The sequence below is a fragment of the Ictidomys tridecemlineatus genome, chromosome 6 (assembly GCF_052094955.1).
Source record: "Ictidomys tridecemlineatus isolate mIctTri1 chromosome 6, mIctTri1.hap1, whole genome shotgun sequence".
Lineage (NCBI taxonomy): Eukaryota > Metazoa > Chordata > Mammalia > Rodentia > Sciuridae > Ictidomys > Ictidomys tridecemlineatus.
Genome location: NC_135482.1, coordinates 38,529,128 through 38,548,073, shown reverse-complemented (window position 1 = coordinate 38,548,073; position 18,946 = coordinate 38,529,128). Strand labels below are relative to the sequence as shown.

Here is an 18,946-nt window from a genome sequence, read left to right as displayed (position 1 = left end):
CTTTTATATCAATCTTCACAAGAACGAACTCAGGTGTCCAGGGAGAACCATGTTAATACCTCTCCATACATCCCATGATTGGAAGGCCTCCAGTAGGCCTTGCTTCTTAGAGGACCCCACTTCCACATGATGATACTAAGGAACAAGGCTGAACCCTTGGGCCACAAGCCACACCCAAACCATAGCAGTCTACAAGAGTCACGGGAATGAACTCTGTGACTCTTTTGGTCCTTTCAGCCCTGTAATAGCAACTGGAAATGAATCCTGTGATCAACTTATCAAACTGGTGAAGAACAGCGTGTATCATGTCTTAATCCTACACTGACTTTTCCAACCTTCTTTATTGGATAGTGCCTACAATTCTTTTATTTTAGAGTCATAAAACTCAGTGCACCAAAGTACAGTTTTTAAGATTGTTCACCTCTTAAGCCACATTTTTTGCACAATAGGAAAAAAAAACCACATTTCCTTATGCAAAATAACTCAGTCACTTCTGGTTTAAAGCTCAGTCTTTGAGGAAAAGGCTCACTCAGTTCTAGATTCTTCCCTTTCACTTGTGCAGCGTTTCTCCCTGAGCTGAGTCAGTGGGATTGACTTCAGTTATCAGAAACTCTCCCCACATCTTCTAGCCATGTCTACTTCCTGTGTCAGGTGCGTTCACCCTACCTGTTCTGAGTTCAAATGCATGCGGTAGGATCTTTACTTTCTCTCAAACAATTTTAGATTATTTCAGAGGATTAGACACAAAAATGGATGCTTTCCTAGATGGTTGTGGTAGCTATGCTTTGTGATTCTCTGTTCATGTCCAAAAGCTATTATGAAATGCAGCCCAGAGAAGAGGTATTTTAGGCCTTTTCTTGGGACCTGTGTTTCTTTCGAATTTTCTTCCCAGTATTTATTTTCCTCTCTGTGGGAAAAATATCTGTGTAACTGGTCACTCTGCCTTAAGTTGCCATTTATGGTTTCCCTGTGTGTGCTTGGTCTTTTGCTGCTTTCTGAGATGTAAAAGTCCCATTATTGCCATTGAAATCCTGGGTTCACTCCTACCTATTAGGATGACTGTTGTGAAAAAGATAGAAGATAACAAGTGTTAGTGCTGATGTAGAGAAAAGGGAACACTTGTACACTGTTAGTAGAAATGTACATTAGTACAGCCATTATTGAAAACATTGTGGAGGTTCCTCAAAACAATTAAAAATAAAGTTATTTTATGATTTCACCTCTGGGTAGTTACCCAAAAGATTTGAAATAAGCATTATGAAGCACTATTAATAATGGCCCAGTTATGAAATCAATCTAAATGCCCATTAGATGATGAATGGATAAAAAAACACACGGGGTATATATACATTAGAAAATACTATTCATCCTTAAAAAGGAAAGAAATTATGTCATTTACAACAATGGGGATGGAATTGGAGAACATTGTATTAAGTGAGATTAGTCAGGCAAAGAAATACAAACATTGTGTGTTCTCATGTATAGATGGAATTCAAAACAGTAAACTCACAGAAATAGAGAATAGAGTGGTAATTACCAGAGGCAGGAGACAGAGAAACTTGGGAGATGATGGTCAGACTACAAAACTTCAGTTAGAAAGAAAAAATAAGTACAATGATGCACACCTGTAATCCCAGGAATTTGGGAGGCCAAGGCAGGAGGATTGCAAGTTTGAGGCCAGCCTCAGCAACTTAAAAATACCCTATCTCAAAATAAAAACAAAACTAAAAACGAAGGTCGGGAATGTATTTTAGTGGTAGAGCACCACTGGGTTCAATCCTTAGTGCCAAAAAAAGAACAAAAAAAAAAGAAGAAAATCTTTTTTAACATTTATTGTATAGCATTATTAATACAATTAATAGTATATAGTACATTGGAAAATAGCTAAGTATGTTTCAAAGTTTTCTTATCACAAAATAATGAGTATTTGAGGTGATGTGTAAATTAACTTTAATTATGCCCCATTGTTATAGATCATAACATTGCTTAGTACCCTGTAAATATATACCTGTAATTTTCTAGTTTATAGTAAAATTAAATTTAAAAAGAGAAAACTTTTTTTTCCCCCCACATGATTTCTGTCTGCTGTCAGTTAGAAGACCCTGTATGGCTTTGCAAAGGCAATAGATTGAAAGTCACAGGGAGAAGTACTCTCAGGAATGTGATGCTATTGCTGGAATTTTCGGTAAAAAGAAATATATAATATAATGCAGAGTTAAAGCCAGCTCAGCTTGTGTTTAAAAATCTTTTGATTAGACTTATATATATTTTCAAGTCAGGTTACAAATTAGTGTCTTTCTAGTCAAGTAAATTCTTGAGCGAATAGCTTGTGCTTTCTGTATTACTTCTCTCCATGTCATTGATTATTTATCACTTATTAAAGTTAAATCATTGTATCTCAGTATAGCTATAATTTGCATTTCTCTTACTAGTGAAGATGTTGAACATTTGTTCATATTTTTGTTGACCATTCATATTTCTTCTTCCTGAAGTGTCTGTTCAATTCCTTTGCCCATTTATTGATTGTTTAGTTTTATGGTGTTAAGTTTTTTGAGGTCTTTCTAAATCCTAGAGATTAATGCTCTATCTGATGTGCAGGTGGCAAAGATTTTCTCCCATTCTGTAGGTTCTGTCTTCACATTCTTGATTGTTTCCTTTGCTGTGAAGAGCTTTTGAGGTTGATATCATCCCATTCATTGGTTTTTGATTTTAATTCTTGGACTTCAGGAGTCTTGTGGAGGATGTTGGTTATGTTGGTTCCTAAGCCAACAGGATGGAAAGTTGGACCTGAAAGAACAAACAAGGCTCATAGTCGGAGAAAATGCCTGTTTATTGAGGAATAGCTCTGCATATTTATAGAGCCGGGGGTGGTTTGACAGTTATGACAGTTTAATGGTTGAACTGTTTGACACTTGGCATAGGGTGCTTTCTGATTGGTGGGTAAGAATCATGTGAGCCAGCAGGGCTACTCTGATTGGTAGGTAAGGATCATGTGAATCAGCAGGGCTAGTCTGATTGGTGGGTAAGGATCATGTGAGCCAGCAAGGCTCACCCATTGGACAGCTCTTCTCTGGAGATGGGGAAATTAGTCTTTGGAGCCGGGTTGACTCCCAACAGGGCCTATATTTTCTTCTAGTAGGCACAGGGTCTCTGGTCTAAGGCCTAGGTTCTTGATCTACTTACAGTTGAGTTTTGTGCTGCGTGAGAGATAAGTGTTAAATTTCATTCTGCTACATTTGGCTTTCCTGTTTTCTTCAACAGCACCATTTGTTGAAGAAGCTATCTTTTCTCCAATGTATGTTTATGGTGCCTTTGGGTTCATTTCTGTGTCTTCCATTCTGTTCCATTTGTCTTTATGTCTGTTTTGATGCCAGTACAACCACAAGAATGGGATCCTAATTAGAATTAAGTTATACCCCATGTAAGTATAATATGTCAAAATATACTCTATGTCATATATACCTCCAAAGAACAAATTTTTAAATGTTTTTTAAATGAAATCATTGCATCACATTAAAACATGCACCTCAGAGTCATGTATGGAATAACAAATGATCATAATTATTTTTATATGACTTGAGTGGTAGGTTACTCATAAAATGGTCATCAAATACTAAATAATTGTTAAAACATTTAGGAGCTGTTTGCTGTGAGAAAGGCTGTATGTTACATCATCAGTAGTAAAAAATAAATCATCACCAACTGATATTTAGGACTCTATGGAGAATCAAAGTCTACCTTCTGCTATTGTTTTGCAGTGAGTTTCACTGCACAAAAGCAATATGGTGCTGTAGGTTATCATCTTCTGTTTGCCATCTCATTTTATTTGAAAAGTGAGCTTTGTAAAATCAATATTGTAAGGGCACACAACTATGCTCAGAAGTCATTACTACTTGCAGCAATTTTTCTTGATTAGTTAGGTTCATTATATTTGGAGAGATAGCTAAGTTTAAGGATTCAACAATGGTAATGGCTCACATTAAAATTAAACTTCTCATTAAAATTAATGTACATATATTTCAAATTAAAGCAATGGACTAGTAATAATATTTTAACATTTAACAAATGTATATCAAGTTAAAGGCCCGATTCCTAAGTTTGAATTCATTCAATCCTCACAATAATCCCACTTAGAGATAAGAATATTATTGCCATTTAATAGATGAGAAAACTGACATTGAATGAAAACAGATGTTTAGTCAATATCCACTGGGGTATTAAATGGCACTGACATTTAGTGATAACTAATGTTCCCCCAAAGAATGCACGCCATTGTGTAATAGGCCCTAAAATTCATATTGAGTAATATAATATGTAAAATATGCTGTAGTACCTTTGCTTTTTATTATTTTGTTATTTTTAATTAGTATAAATGAATTATGAAATATACAGTTGTACTAAAATTTCTAAGTAGCCCTTTAGTAAATATAATTTCATTAATTCTCTTAATTTTTCTGATATATATACTATTATTGAGATGAAATTCATGTTTATAACATTACATTTAATCAAAATATTTGAAGAAAATTGCTTGAGATATTTGAAGCTTTGATCAAAACACAGATAAATAAAATCCCAAATGACCCACTTACAGAAATTATGGAACATTGAGTGGTATTAATATTATTTCCAATGATACCCATTCTTTATTTAAAATTTATAGTTATTTCATAGCATAGTTTTACAAAATATATGATCACACTCTTTATAATTCATTCAACTGAGGCTAAGAGGTTAAATACTCATGATTTGTGTGTATTTGTGTGTGTGTGTGTGTGTGTTAATTAACCAAGGACAACTTTTTAGTTCAAAACTCCAAACAAAACATAATTTCACTATTATTTTTATTCATGTGAACAACTGATTCTAAGTAAAGTTGACAAGGTTGTTTATACTCTATTTTATCAGAGCACTACAGAAATTTTACTAATGAATTTTAAATACATTAATATACCAGGCTTCCTATGCTTTAATACTGTCTCCTTAAAGATATACTCCACTGGGCTGCGGATGTGGCTCAAGTGGTAGCACGCTTGCCTGGCATACCCCCAGTGCTGGGTTCGATCCTCAGCACCACATAAAAATAAAGATGTTGTGTCCACTGAAAATTAAAAAAAATAAATATTGAAAAAATTCTCTCTCTCTCTTTAATAAAAAGATATACTCCACTTTGTCCACTCTTTTATTTATCTTACATACATAAAATCTAAGAAGAAAGCGAAATATAAATGTGAGTATGTTTGTATGTAATATTTTAAAAGAAAGAGCATGTTTATGTGTTGCTTTGTAATCATTTCATATTTTACTTCCCGATTATAACATCCCCTTGAATGACACTAGTTTCCCTTTTCTCTGATTTCATTGAACAATGGCAAGTTTCTTTTACTTCTAGAAGATACATGTGTTTATTAAAAAATAATTAAATTTTAAAAGTGTATGAGACTTTTTAAGTAGAAATTTTCTTTCAATTAATTTCCTTAGTCATTGATTTCTCTCATTGCAACCAAGGTTAGAATTATAGTCTATTAAGAGATGCTGGACATCTCTTAATAGACTATAATTAAGCTTGGGATTGGAAGAAATCCTGGAAGAAGTAAAAAGTGATTTTTGCATTAAATCAGAAGCTTCCCTGATAAGATTTTCAAGCCAACTAGCTGGCTTTCCATCTGTTTTCTACCTGTTTTAGGAGATATTTGGATAAAGGCTAAGGAACTATTGACATACACTTAGAGAATGAAAGTATTCTTGTTTATATTATCAATGAATTCCACTCTGTGTTATTTAAATAAGTATTTTACCATAATTGAATGCCTTCATTAAACAAAATCTATGCAACATAGAGATGGTGTCTCAATAGAGACGTTCCAGGACTGGATGAGAACATGGCCGCCTCAGACTTACATAGATTCTCCTGAGTTCAGATGGCCCGACAGATCTGTGCCCCCTGTGAACTGGAAGATGAAAGGAGTCAGAGATAAGAGTAGTTCCAGAAGAAAACAAAATCAAACAAACAACAACAACAACAAAAAAAAAAAACCCAATTTCCTCATTCTATTGCCAGTCTTCTAATTATTTATACACTGTGAAACAAAAACTTTCACAAGTATCTGTTGGAAAGCTATCATAGCAAAATGAAGATAAATGCCAAGATGCTGGAAATGATGGCAGGGATTTCTTCTTAGGATTAACCCTGTGACATATGCTTTACAGACACTGTCTTATTTAGTCCTCACATAATGATGTAATGTATTATTATCATCCTGAAATAGAGATGAGAAATCAAAAGTTATAAGGGCTAAATAACTTGCCTGAGGTCCCAGAAGTAGTAAATGGTCTGATGGGCTTCAGGGCCAGCTCCATCTGACTCCACAACTCATTCTGCTCATCCTTATGCTTCTTTTAACATTAAGCCATAGCACTTGTGGCTCCTGCCTATGGAGAAACTGGCACGATTGAAGTGTGATTGAACCTAAAGTTTATAGTAGAAAGGCAAAGAATTCTCTCTCTTTAATGATGTGTAGATGCACATCATCAAATGAATATTTGAAGTTCTGAACAGTATAAAACCTTACACACACACACACACACACACACACACACACACACACACACAGCACTATACAACCATACAAATATAACATAGTCTTAGTTAAGGAAAATGACCACCGAATAAAGAGCATTTAACTGTAAACCATGAGTTTATGTTCTAATTTGACAATCATACAAGAAATTTTCTTTACACTTTAATGTATTCAATTTAGAGATCATGGATATGTCCTATATATTATCATGTAAATGGGTGCATCCAGTTATTCACATCTTTCTGGAAATTTAGCCATTCCTAGATATGCATTAGAAGACACTCTGTTTTCTAAAGCAAATGCTTTCTTTTTTCTGTTGTAATTTTAGGATGTTTTTAACTAGGATCTATTTTTTTAAAAATTTCACAATCCCAATTCTAGGTTTTGGTCTTACAAAAATGCTAGCATATGAGTAGGTAATACACACACGTGTATATATATCCACACATGTGTATATATGCATACAAACATTGGATAGATACAGATATGTATGGCTGTCTCTTACAACTTATATGTAATAAAGGCATATTTAAACAAATTAGATGTTTTTCAACAGAAGATTGTTTACTGTATCATGTAATATCAAAAATAGTGAAATCAATATATATGAATGGGTTTTAGAAGAACCATTAAAATATTATTACATAAAAAATTGAAATTGCAAGATGATACTATATGTACAATTTGAGTCATATCTAGTTAAAAATTCCATTGTGTGTGGGGGAAGGGGGTGATCTTGGTGTGTGTTTACATACTGTGCTATAGGATGGTAAGTTATGGTGTAGACATACCAATTATAGAACTCTTTATGCCAAATTATTCACAAGTAGACAGGGGCTTCAAGTTATAGGAAAACTTTCACTTTTAAGTTCTATACTTCTGAGTTATTTATTTCTTGCAAAATTATCTATTATAAATTAAAAAAAATAATAGTTTGCATAATTTGCTTGGCACTCCTTATTCATGAATATGACAATTCATCTTTTCAGTACAATTTGTCTTAGCTTTAGGCATAAAGTCACAGAGTTTATGGTCTGTCTTACATTCTTTTGCCCCTCTGCCTTTCCGTATTTTATACTCTCTGTGGAGAATCCCTTACCTTCACTTCTCATGGTCGGGTTCCCAAATCTAATTCCAGTGCTTCTATTAACATTTTATGTGTATATTTCTTATTTATTTTCCCTCCTCCATTCTCATTTCAGAGTTTTCATTTTTATTACATCACATCCTGGTCTGCCTTGTACTAAACTAAAATATCCATATGAGCAATGCATGAAATTGAAATATCTTCATGCTTATTTCTTTCTTCTATGGTTATGTTATCATTATATTGCATTAATAGGTAAAAATTAGTAACAATTATTTTTGTGAAATGTTTGAACAGTTTCAGCTTTTCCTTATATCCTGATCTGTTGCTGAAGAGTCACCTCCAATCTATGTCAAATTGCCAGCCTTGTGGCTTGCAATCTGCTTCTCAGTTCTATATTGTAATTTATGTATTATAACTACATTGGCTGCCTATGTTCTCTAATATAAACACATTTCAAGAGGCTTAAATGAGAGATGACAGTCCAAACAAAGTATCTTAGACAGGAAGGCATTTGTAATTATTTTATAAAACGATGCCAAAATATTGTCACATACAGTATCTCATATGACAAATTTAATAAAGTCTCAGAGAAAAACACAAAACTTTATAAAGTTCCTCTGTAAACCAGTCCAGGTGGCTTCCTTTTACATTGACAGGCAGGATTATTTTCAAAAGGATAGGAGAAGGGGAGAGAGAGAGAGAGAGAGAGAGAGAGAGAGAGAGAGAGAGAGAGAGAGAGAGAGAGAGAGAGAGAACCCAAACTGATCTGCTATAGAAGTTTCCTCAGTAGTCATCCAGAAAGGGGAGTTTTGCTCTGTCACAAGTGACTAGTCCCTGATTTTGAAAGCGTGAATCATCCTCCTTTGAAACAAGAGATAAGTGGGGGAAAGAACTGTTTCAAAATTATTTTACAACTATTTCCTTTTGAGCTATGACTTCTTAAACTGGAATGTGATCCAGAATAGCTTCCCTTTGGATCCAACATTTGTCTTAAGAATTTTTATTGTCTCTCTTTTCCCTCTCCCATCTCACTTCTTCCCTCCCTCTGTTCATCAGATTTACACTGACTGGGCCAACCACTACCTAGCAAAATCAGGCCACAAGCGGCTGATCAAGGATTTGCAACAGGACATCGCAGATGGAGTACTGCTAGCAGAAATCATCCAGATCATTGGTAAGACCTGCCCTCTGAGAGGAAGCATGAGAGTCTCTGCTCTCAACCCCTTTGGTAAATTACAGTTTAAGTAGAATGCATAGCGAATTGTTCCATGTGTCTTGGAGATGAATGTGGCTCTCCCCTGATTTAATTAAACATGTTTATGTGAGGATGTTTGAGAAGGACGGTTTGGCCATACTTTTCAATAGCTAGAATTGTATCTTTACATACACGGAATTGTCAGAAATGAATGCTTCATTAAGCCATATGTCTCCCATGTGTGCATTTCTTTAGCGGGAGCAACTCATACACTCTGAGATTCCTTGAAACTGTATCTTGATCCAGCAGGGACAATTGTGAAAGGTTTCATGTCAGCAGTCATTTGGCACAAGTGAAAGAATTAGCAGCAACTTCCTTCTCACTCATTTTTTTTTCCCCTTGATTTGTGCATGTGGAATTGGTGGCTGCTAACAAGTGTGTCCTATTGTACTTGGCTTGGGAGATCGAGTAAATTTAGCAGCAACATTTTTTGCTTATTTCTTTTTAAATCTCTTTTTTTTTCTGTTTTACTTCATTGCTTAAGCATGTTGTCCTTTTTTTCTCTCTTTCATTTTATTTCTTGGCTTTAGCAAATGAAAAAGTTGAAGATATCAATGGATGTCCTAGAAGTCAGTCTCAGATGGTAAGAATCATATTTATTCTCAATATATAATGCTTATCATCATTTCCAGAATTAACTACATTTGTAAATGGGTTAGAAATTTCTTGGCATGCCCTCCTGCTTGTTGAAGAAACCATTTGATCACACTCTGTCATATGCATGAGAGTCTCTGGATTTCTATGGATACAGTTTATGCATATGATAACATGAGTACAATTAAATAACTCGGAATCCTGTATGACATATTTCCAGGTGTTTTTAGATCCTTGACTTTTGTCATTCTGATGTTCTGGATAATTTAATTCTGGTCACTGTTCTTTATGGTTTTAAATTTCAGTTCCAATTTTAAGTGTTACCTTTTTATCTCAACAACTATTTTTGAGAACAGTATTTGCCATGTGCATTTTAAAAATATATGAATAGTATTTATTTTGTTCATAAAGAAATCCAATGAAGCACATGGGCTGTTTGACACTATCTGAAATATTTCTGAAGCCATTGCTGTTTTAAGTTTGCTGAGCAGTGGCTGGTTTTGAAATATGATTCACAGTGTGTTCCAGAAAGCCCTCAAACTGGAGGTCTGTCTGTCCCCCAGTTATCTCTTACTTTCACCACCTAGTAAAGTTTCAAGTTTTATAATAAAATCATAGACTGATAAACTGCTGGGATAAAAATCACTTTTATAATTAAATAGCCACAACTTAATTTTATAGGACAACCTAAAACACAAATGCCTTAAGTGAAGTTTTATCATGTAGATATAATCATGAATGATAGCCACACTCCACAAGATGAGGCTTCTTTTTAGCACAAAATAGACACTTAGAATGGACTTAATAAATTCTTAATTGTCAGATACTTGGAAGAATGAAAAAACAAACAAACTTGTGAACTTTTAAAATCTGCTGACCTGCATTACTTAATGTCAGAAAACTGAAATCCAAAATAATAAAAGGGATTTATTTTTTAAGGAATGAGTAATTATCTTGTCTCTTTCTCTCAAAGAAGCACTCCAAAGACCTATAAAGATGTCATGAAATCTCTCTCACTGTTATGAAACCATCACTATAAAAGAGAGGTTCTCAATAAAATATTTCAGTTTTAAGGAAATTTCCTGATCCGATTACTCTGGTCACAAACATAATTCTGAAAATTAATTGAAGTTGTTTTCTAAAGTTTTACTGAGAGCAGGCTGAGATAGAATATATTCAGACCGTACTAACTCACAGCTATGTTATGTTGGAAAAACATGTAACCTCTTTGAACCTTGACTTTCTCATCTGCAAAATAAGCCTTAATTAGAATGTGGTAATAAAATATGTATATGAACATTATTATTAATTAAGCTGAAAAAATGCAGAGTAGCATTGCCATAAACCTTATAAAGAGCACATGCATTGATTGACACCTGTTAAAATATTTTTAGGGCTTTATATTGAAAAGCTCTATAGTCCCAGAAAATCATATATTGTTTTTTAATCCTAACACTCATTGGTTTTGCTTTTAATATTCAAACCAAAAGATGAGTTCCATACTACAAGATATTTAAATCTAGTAACTCTTACCTACTCTGCTGTCATTCCCATTTGATTATGAATACAGAGAACCAATAATTGAGTAAGTTTGTACTCTATGACAGAAAAAAAATCAGACTCAAAAGCTGGTGATTATAGATATAGTCCTTAGATATTTGTCTGAAGCATCTATAGCTAGAGATTCAACAAATCTGTGAAAGTATTTTCATTAGTATAAGACTTTGTGAAATTTTTATATTTTTTTACTTCTTGTTAGCTCTAACATATCATGTAATTCCTAAGATGCATCCTATCTTAATAGTCAAGCTTAAAAAAAAAGTAGAAAAAGAAAGACCAAAGTCTCAGAAATTGCAAATGCTATGAAAAAAAATGTTTTTTTCCCAGACAAAAATTATTAGTCAGAATCACATTAAATTTTGAATAAGAATGACTCGAATTTTCCTTTTCTTCTTATGTTTGAATTTTGAATCTGAAATTGGCATAGCCACAGTGTGTTGGTTCAGAATGTAAAAGAAACAAATGCAACTTTTTGATTGAAGTATTTTTTCCTCTGTTCTTCAGAATTTGCAGTAGTACTATGTTATTAATGAATGTAATTGCTCCACTGTGAGAGAGACAAGAAAGTAAAGAGAATTATGGTAGCATGACTAGGCTTATGAATTTCATTTCTACTCCAAACAGGATGTTGACTTTTATTGCACAACATCAGGAGGTTCTGCATTAGTAACAATGAGTTCTGTCCTTGTTCATACACCTACTTTTATCATATCTTCTTCTTTTTGTGACATTGATTGCTCTTTGTGTTTAATAACAAAAAGTAAGGTAAAACTAAGTCACTGTATTTGGTAGTCATAGATTGTCTTTAAGTTTCAAACTTGATGATATTTAATGAGTCATTTTAATCTTTGATTAATATGTTTTCTTGTGAGGCATGAATGTATATTACATTAACGAATTCTCCTAGCAGTTAACTAAATCACACTTAGCTAAAGTTTATCCAGCACCTAAAGTACTAGGTATAGGGACACTTGAAAGAACTACATATGAAGATCAGAGGTGCAGTTTAGATAATAACAGTACTACAGTTGCACAGGCAAGAAAAAGACTGAGCAGAGAGTGAACTTAGTGTGTTCCAGATGTGGGCAGATAGATGCCCTGTGGTTTGAGCATAGTCAGAGCTGTTTGAAGGGGAGGATGAAAGCATGATGATGTTGGGCCCAAATAAGGAGTTTGCATGGTGTTCTAACTTAGTTGAGTAACCTCGAAGATTTTTGAAGCTGGGCTGTGGCATCATTTGATAAAAATATATTTTTTTTAATCACCCTATTTTTTCTGGGATTTTTTGCCGAATGAATGTAGAGGATCATCCACTTGTTTTGAAACAGGGAGTTTTAAAAAGCCCCCAATGTTGTGGTATAAATGAACAAGTAATTACCATTAAGTAAGGTCAGTATTGTCATTGGAGAAAACAGCCTAAAATGTGAAGGGAGGAAGATGATACATTAATATTTTGACATGGAGAGTAAGTAGGAGGTGATTTTAGGCAATTAGACCTATGTTTCTAAATGTCAGGGAAAAGCTTTGGTTGAACTCTACTGAGTACATAGTTAATAGTTAAAGCCATGGGCAAGGATGAGACCTTGCAGGAAGTCTGTGTGAAGTCAACAGTGAAAAAAGCTAAGGGTCTTATAATGAGGATAGCAACATTTATGTGGCAGACAGATGTGTAGGAATCAGGAAGGAAAAAGAGCCATAAGAATGTGAGACCATCATTAAGCAAGTGGATCACAGACATGTGTTGTTAATCCTTTGAGTAAATACAACAGTTGCAGCTATGGTACTTGCACTAGCCCAGAGAGGTAGAAAGAAGTGAGATGAGCTAAACATGACAGATGCTGTCAAATCCTACCTAGCCTTCAAGTTGGTATGCTGGAATGAGAAAGTTAGTATTGGTAATTGTACAGGCACGGGTGATGTGAATGTGAGAATGTGACGATCTTTCTGTAGAGTGATAGTGTGTTAACAAGTGAATAAGAGATGCAGATATTTATAGAGTTATAAATAATTTTTCTAGGAGTGCCCTGTTGAAGAGAAGAAAAATTATATATAGTTCAAGAGAAAAGCTGTGTTGAGGGTAGTTTTTATAAGGAAGGAAGGAAACAAGAAGAAAGCAGTAAACAGGCAGATTGGGTCCAGGGGAGTGGGGTGGTAAGTGATGATGTGAAATCCTAAAGGAAATCATGGAGGAGGAAATTTCAAAGTCCACATACGAGATCCACTATCAGGAAAGAATGGGGAGACATATTCCTTTGTGATGTGTCATAAGGGAATATGATTAGGTTAAGATGTGGGTATTTGAAATAGATTAAACAGAAATTGAAGGAGTTAAAATCAATGTGTAATGACTTCAGAATAGATACTACTAATGTATGATCTATGTGTTTCTCTAATGGTGTCATTATAATAAAGAAAATTCAACAAGTATGTTATTATATATAGTACTTAATATTAAATAAATTCACACATATATACATATATCTTACTCTTTCAAATAACATGATATAAAAGTCACATATTTAAGAAAAATATGAATTTTTACCAATTTATTATTAGTATTATTTTTATTCAATGAATCCCAGTGTCAAAGTCATGGTTATTATTTTTTTTATAATGATAAACTCCTACAAACTAAGTGCTATTTTTTTTTAAATAGCACTTAGTTTGTAGGAGCTTATCAAACGCTATATTTACCCTTATTTGAAGATGAAGCTGCTAATACAGATGACACCTGTTGAGTAATTTCTAGGTGGGTGGTATCAGGATTCAAAATATATGCTGCATGCCATAACTTTGATGCACTTAGATGAGGAAATAAATTAGTAAACTATTAATACCAGGAATGTCTGGAATGGCCTACAGATTAAAAATAGAGAAAAAAATGCCCAACATTTATTTGAAATGCAGAGGCACAAGTGCAAGATTCTTAGACAAAAATGTTAGACATGTAAGAGAAAGGTTGTTTTGAAAATAAGTTTTTATTTATTTTAAAATAGACCATTATATTTAAGGATCCATACAAATGCTCAGGGGAATTAGGACAGTCGATTGTGTGAAATGAAATGGTTGTGTGAAATGGTTGCAAAGACTTAGATTAAACAGCACAACTAAGGATCTAGCAAAGGCACTGGTTCACAGCTTGCCCTTCCTTTGTCTTCACCCTAGTAGCCCAAGTGTTTATCAGCCATGACCTTCCACCTTATTTTTGATCATGTCATATATGTTATTGTATGAAATTTGCTGATTGTGAGGATCTTTGGAACAGCCATTCATCATACTCTTTTCATTCCTAGAAGAGAGAAAAGTCCAGTCCAGTCTTCCCTCCCTGTCTCATTTTGTGTACCACAGGATTATGGCTTCAGAATAAATACTGTTATAGGTTTTACAGACATCTTTATTCCATTTCTATAGTTAGGATTATCTGGAAGGTGAAACTCTTCTTGATAGTAAGTGTCCCATACTTTTATCAGTATTTTTTCCTTCAAACTCTTACCAGCCACTGCTTGTAATTCTTACTCCTTCAAAGGATTATTTTAGGAAAGAAAAGAAGATGAGGTTTTTTAACCACACAGGGATGAGATAAAAATTGGAATGCTCTTAGAAGTTTAATAAAATCTTATAAATGGCACTCTGAAGGATTCTGGCCTTATGACTCACAGGAATAGAATACTGCCAAGGTTAGTCCATTCACGTGATCCCCTGCCATTTTTTAAGCAGTTCTATGGCTAGAAAAAGAATACTTCATAAAGACCAGTGTTTTGCTACAAGTGTAACTCTAAAGAAATTTTAAATGAAAATTACTACTTTGCAGTTTCCTTAACGATTTCATTATTTTCACAGAGGCTCAAAATTCGGAAGAATGCGTAAAACTACTAGTTTTAGAGACCAATAATTTAATTTGTAAGAATATCCCCCTGATGATTTTTAAAACTGTGTCTCTAGAAATCGCTCTGTATAAAGTTCAAATGAAGTAACTGAAATTCTATGGAGGTCTTGAGGAGCAGTATACTGTGTTGAAAGGACAATGGTCACTGGAGTTCTAATTATGACTTTGTGACCCAGGACAAGGAATTCAGCAATGCTTATTAGGGCCTCTGCTCATTTCTGCAGTGATGAAACTGGAATGAATACCAAAGCCCATTGACATTCTAATCTGCTATGTTGGTTTTAAAAAATACCAAAGTTCATTATTTTCTCTTCATTATTTTATTTTATAACATATTAGAGTTTGCCATCTTTACAGATTTTAAAACTGCTCTCATTGTAAGTTTAGAAAGTTATTTTGCTAAAAATGTTTTGTTTAATTTACAAAAAAAATATAGCATAGAAATTGTCTTAATTGCGTGTGAGAATTATTTGGTCTGCCATTCAGAAATTAAATAATAGTTTAAAACACAGCAGTTCTTTGTTGTATTATCTTTATGTTATAAAATAAATAGTTTAAGTATTCATACAAGAATATATGTCTATTTGAATTGGTTTCTGTCATTAATAGTTTCAATAGAAATTGGAATTAAATAATTTAATTTGGTTTGGATTCCAGATTTTTCATTTCTTTTTTGAGACTGATGTAATTTTTTAAATTTTGTTGGGGAAATTTCTAAGGTTTTAAGTGCATATATGTAACCATTGTAAAGTATAATTAAAATTTTTACTACATATTTGAATATTAATCACATTTTTCCTTTTTTCACTTAAAATGCTAAAATATACTTTTTACTCATAGACACAGAAACATTCCCAGCCACTAAGCTTGCCACAGCCATTAGGTCATCAGAGACCCCAATCTTAGACGTTCTCCCATTCTTTGTCAATGCTCTCCACATGTATCGACATGCATCCACCATTATAATATAATTCAGAATAGTTTCATTAATTTAAAAATCCTATGTGCTCCAGCTATTCATCCTTCCTAGTTACTCTCTCTGTGGTTTTACCCTTTTTAGAGTGATATATATTTAGAGTCATATAGTATGTGGTCTTTCCAGATTCGAATCTTTCACTTAGTAATATGCATTTAATATCCCTCCATGTTTTTTCATAGCTTGAAAGCTCATTTTGTTTTAGTGCTGAATACTAATTCACTGTCTTAAGGTACCACAGATTACTTATCTTTTCACCATCTAAAGGACTTCTTAGTTAATTCCAAGTTTTAGCAGTTCTGAAGAAAGTTGATATTAACACCCATGTGCAGATTTTTGTATGAACGTAAGCTTTTAACTTCTTTGTTTAATCTGAAGGAATGCAATTGCTGGATTGAATGTAAATGTTTGTTTAGTGTATTAAGAAACCACAAAACTATCTTTCATATGACTATACAATTTTGCATTTCTATCAGCAATGAACAAGAGTTCTCTCATTCTACACATTCTGGTCAGCACTGGGTGTTGTAATAGTTCTGGATTTTGGTCTTTCTAATATGTCTACAGTGGTTTTAATTTGAAATTTCCTGATGACACATGATATGGAACATCTTTTCATATGCTTATTCGTCATTAGTATATCTTCTTCAGGGAGGCATTTCTTCTGGTCTTTGGCTCCAGTTTTTAATCACTCTGTTTTCTCATTGTTGCATTTTCAGAGTTCTTTACATATTTTGGATAGCAGATCTTTTGAAAACATTTTTTCTCCATTCTGTGGCTTATTTCCTAAACATTGTCTTTTCACAGAGCTTTAGTTGTTTAGTTTAGATGAAGTCTGGCTTATTATTAATTTCTCAGATATGGCTTTCGTGTTGTATCTTAAAAGCCAACGTGATTTAGATTTCCGTCATGTGTCACCTCATTGACATTTTATGTTTTTGTGCTTTATATTTAGACTTTTGATCCATTTTAAATGAATATTTTGAGAAAGGTCTGTGTCTATATTTTTAAATGGTATATGGTGGTCTAGTTATTTAGCACCACTTGTTAAAAATGATATCTTTGCTCCATTGTATTGCCTTTGCTTCTTTGTAAAACATCAGTTGAATATCCTTCCGGGGGTCTGTTTCCGGCTCTCTTTTCTGATCCATTGATCTCTCTGTCCATTCTTTTGCCATAGTCACACTGCCTTGTTTTTGTTGCTTTATAATAAGCCCTAAAATCAGGTAGTATCAGCCCCCCAGTGTTGTGCATCTTGTTTTGTGTTCCATTCATTCTTCTAACTCTTTTACCTCTGTGTGAAAACTTTGGAATCAATTTGTCCAGTTTCACAAAATCACTTGTTAGGATTTTGATAGAGTGTTTTCCTTTAATGTTTTGGTCCCTTTCCTGCTTCCTTCCCTACCCCCATAAGTGATATAAATAAACTTTCTTCTTTAAGACCACACTTGCTTCTTCCACTTGTGTCAGGAATGTAAACTCTGATGAGGTTGGGAGAGGGTGTGGTTATGTGAGAGGAATAATATTTATATTTATAGATGCTATGGTGAAATCATACACTTGGAAAATTTATTGCTATAGAAATTTAGCCATGTATAAATAAATATTATTTAAATCTAGAAAAGTTGTATAACTGGTTAATAATAAAGCAGTAAGTTTCTTGTTTTCTGCAACAAACTGAAAAACAGGAACTTAATAAAAACCTGCAGAGCATATTTTCAGGTCAAACAATACTGATACAATTTTTATAACATTACACTTATAATAATTTATACTTACAATTTCAGCTAATGATAAATTTTTGATGTTATCTATAATTGACAACTAATATTAATATTTAACATTCATTATTCTTTAATAAGTTGGTTAAAACCCATAGTATGATTTTGAGAAAAAATAAATTTTATCTGATAAAATCCTTATGAATTTTTCATATCTGTACCCCCCCCCCACACACACACTTCTGTTATAATGTATTTGTGTTCACAAAGTGCTTTTTTTCATACTAGTAATGTTATATATTATTAAATAAACTCTAAGCCCTTCTCCATTTCCAGTATGGATGTGTGTGTGTGAACACATGGAGATATCTATATGTATACACACCTAGATACACACGAACATATATACCTACTATGGAACTAAGCTCTTTAATTTTCACTGAGTGTTTCAAGGTTGTGAATTGAAGATTTTCCATATCACAGATGAGGAAGCTGAAGTTTTGGGATAGTAAACATCTCTCAGTTTCTTACAATGTGTGCATTGCAGTACCAGGATGCAAAACTGATTCGTTTGACTTAAAAAACTTTTAATAATTGTACTATAATGCCTAACAAATATGCTTACTCTGTTTGTCAAGTCACAGACCCGTTAAAAAATAAGACAAAAAGAAACCAAGAGCCAAGGAAATCACCATTTCCTCCCCTCTCCCTGTTGGGCAACACAAACAAATTTGAGGTGGGAATGGGGGGCATGTGAGGCTTTCCACTTCAGCCTCATGGGCCACCTGAGCAAGCTTCAGCTTCATCCTCCCTCAGGAGAATTAACAACACACAACCCCAGGCAATGAGTCCTGGAATTGTGCATACTCACAAGGATCTCAGCCCACCCTGGTTTGCCAACATTTTTATATCTAGTGCTTTACTGGTAGAAAATTGTATTACTTCCTTGTGGCTGCTGCAACAAATTATCACCAACTTGATGTCTTAAACAATAGATATTTAATCTTTCACAGATCTGAAGGCCAGAAGTCTAAATTCTGGATCACCAGACCAGAATCCATGTGTCATCAGGGCTGTGCTTCCTTCAGAGGCTATAGGGGAAATCCTTTCCCTGTCTTTTCTGGCATTTGGTAACTGTCAGCATTCTTTGGCATGTGGCTACACCAATCATCCTGTAATCAACAAAGATATAAAAATGCACTGCCTAGTTAAATATAATCTGGAAGAATCTTGAAAACTAATGAAATGTGTGGAGAAAGTAGACTTTGCACTCTCTTTCGAGC

General features: G+C 33.8%; 1 protein-coding gene across 7 annotated transcripts in view; it reads left to right on the top strand.

The window, feature by feature from the left end:
- Nav3 (neuron navigator 3) overlaps nucleotides 1–18,946 on the top strand; it is a 781,792-nt gene that overhangs the window by 533,908 nt on the left and 228,938 nt on the right. For all 7 annotated transcript variants that reach the window (XM_040280283.2, XM_040280282.2, XM_040280278.2 and 4 more), the window contains 2 exons: nucleotides 8,728–8,845; nucleotides 9,457–9,509. In XM_040280283.2, the coding sequence (XP_040136217.2) occupies nucleotides 8,728–8,845; nucleotides 9,457–9,509 (171 nt within the window). The remainder of the gene's footprint in view (nucleotides 1–8,727; nucleotides 8,846–9,456; nucleotides 9,510–18,946) is intronic.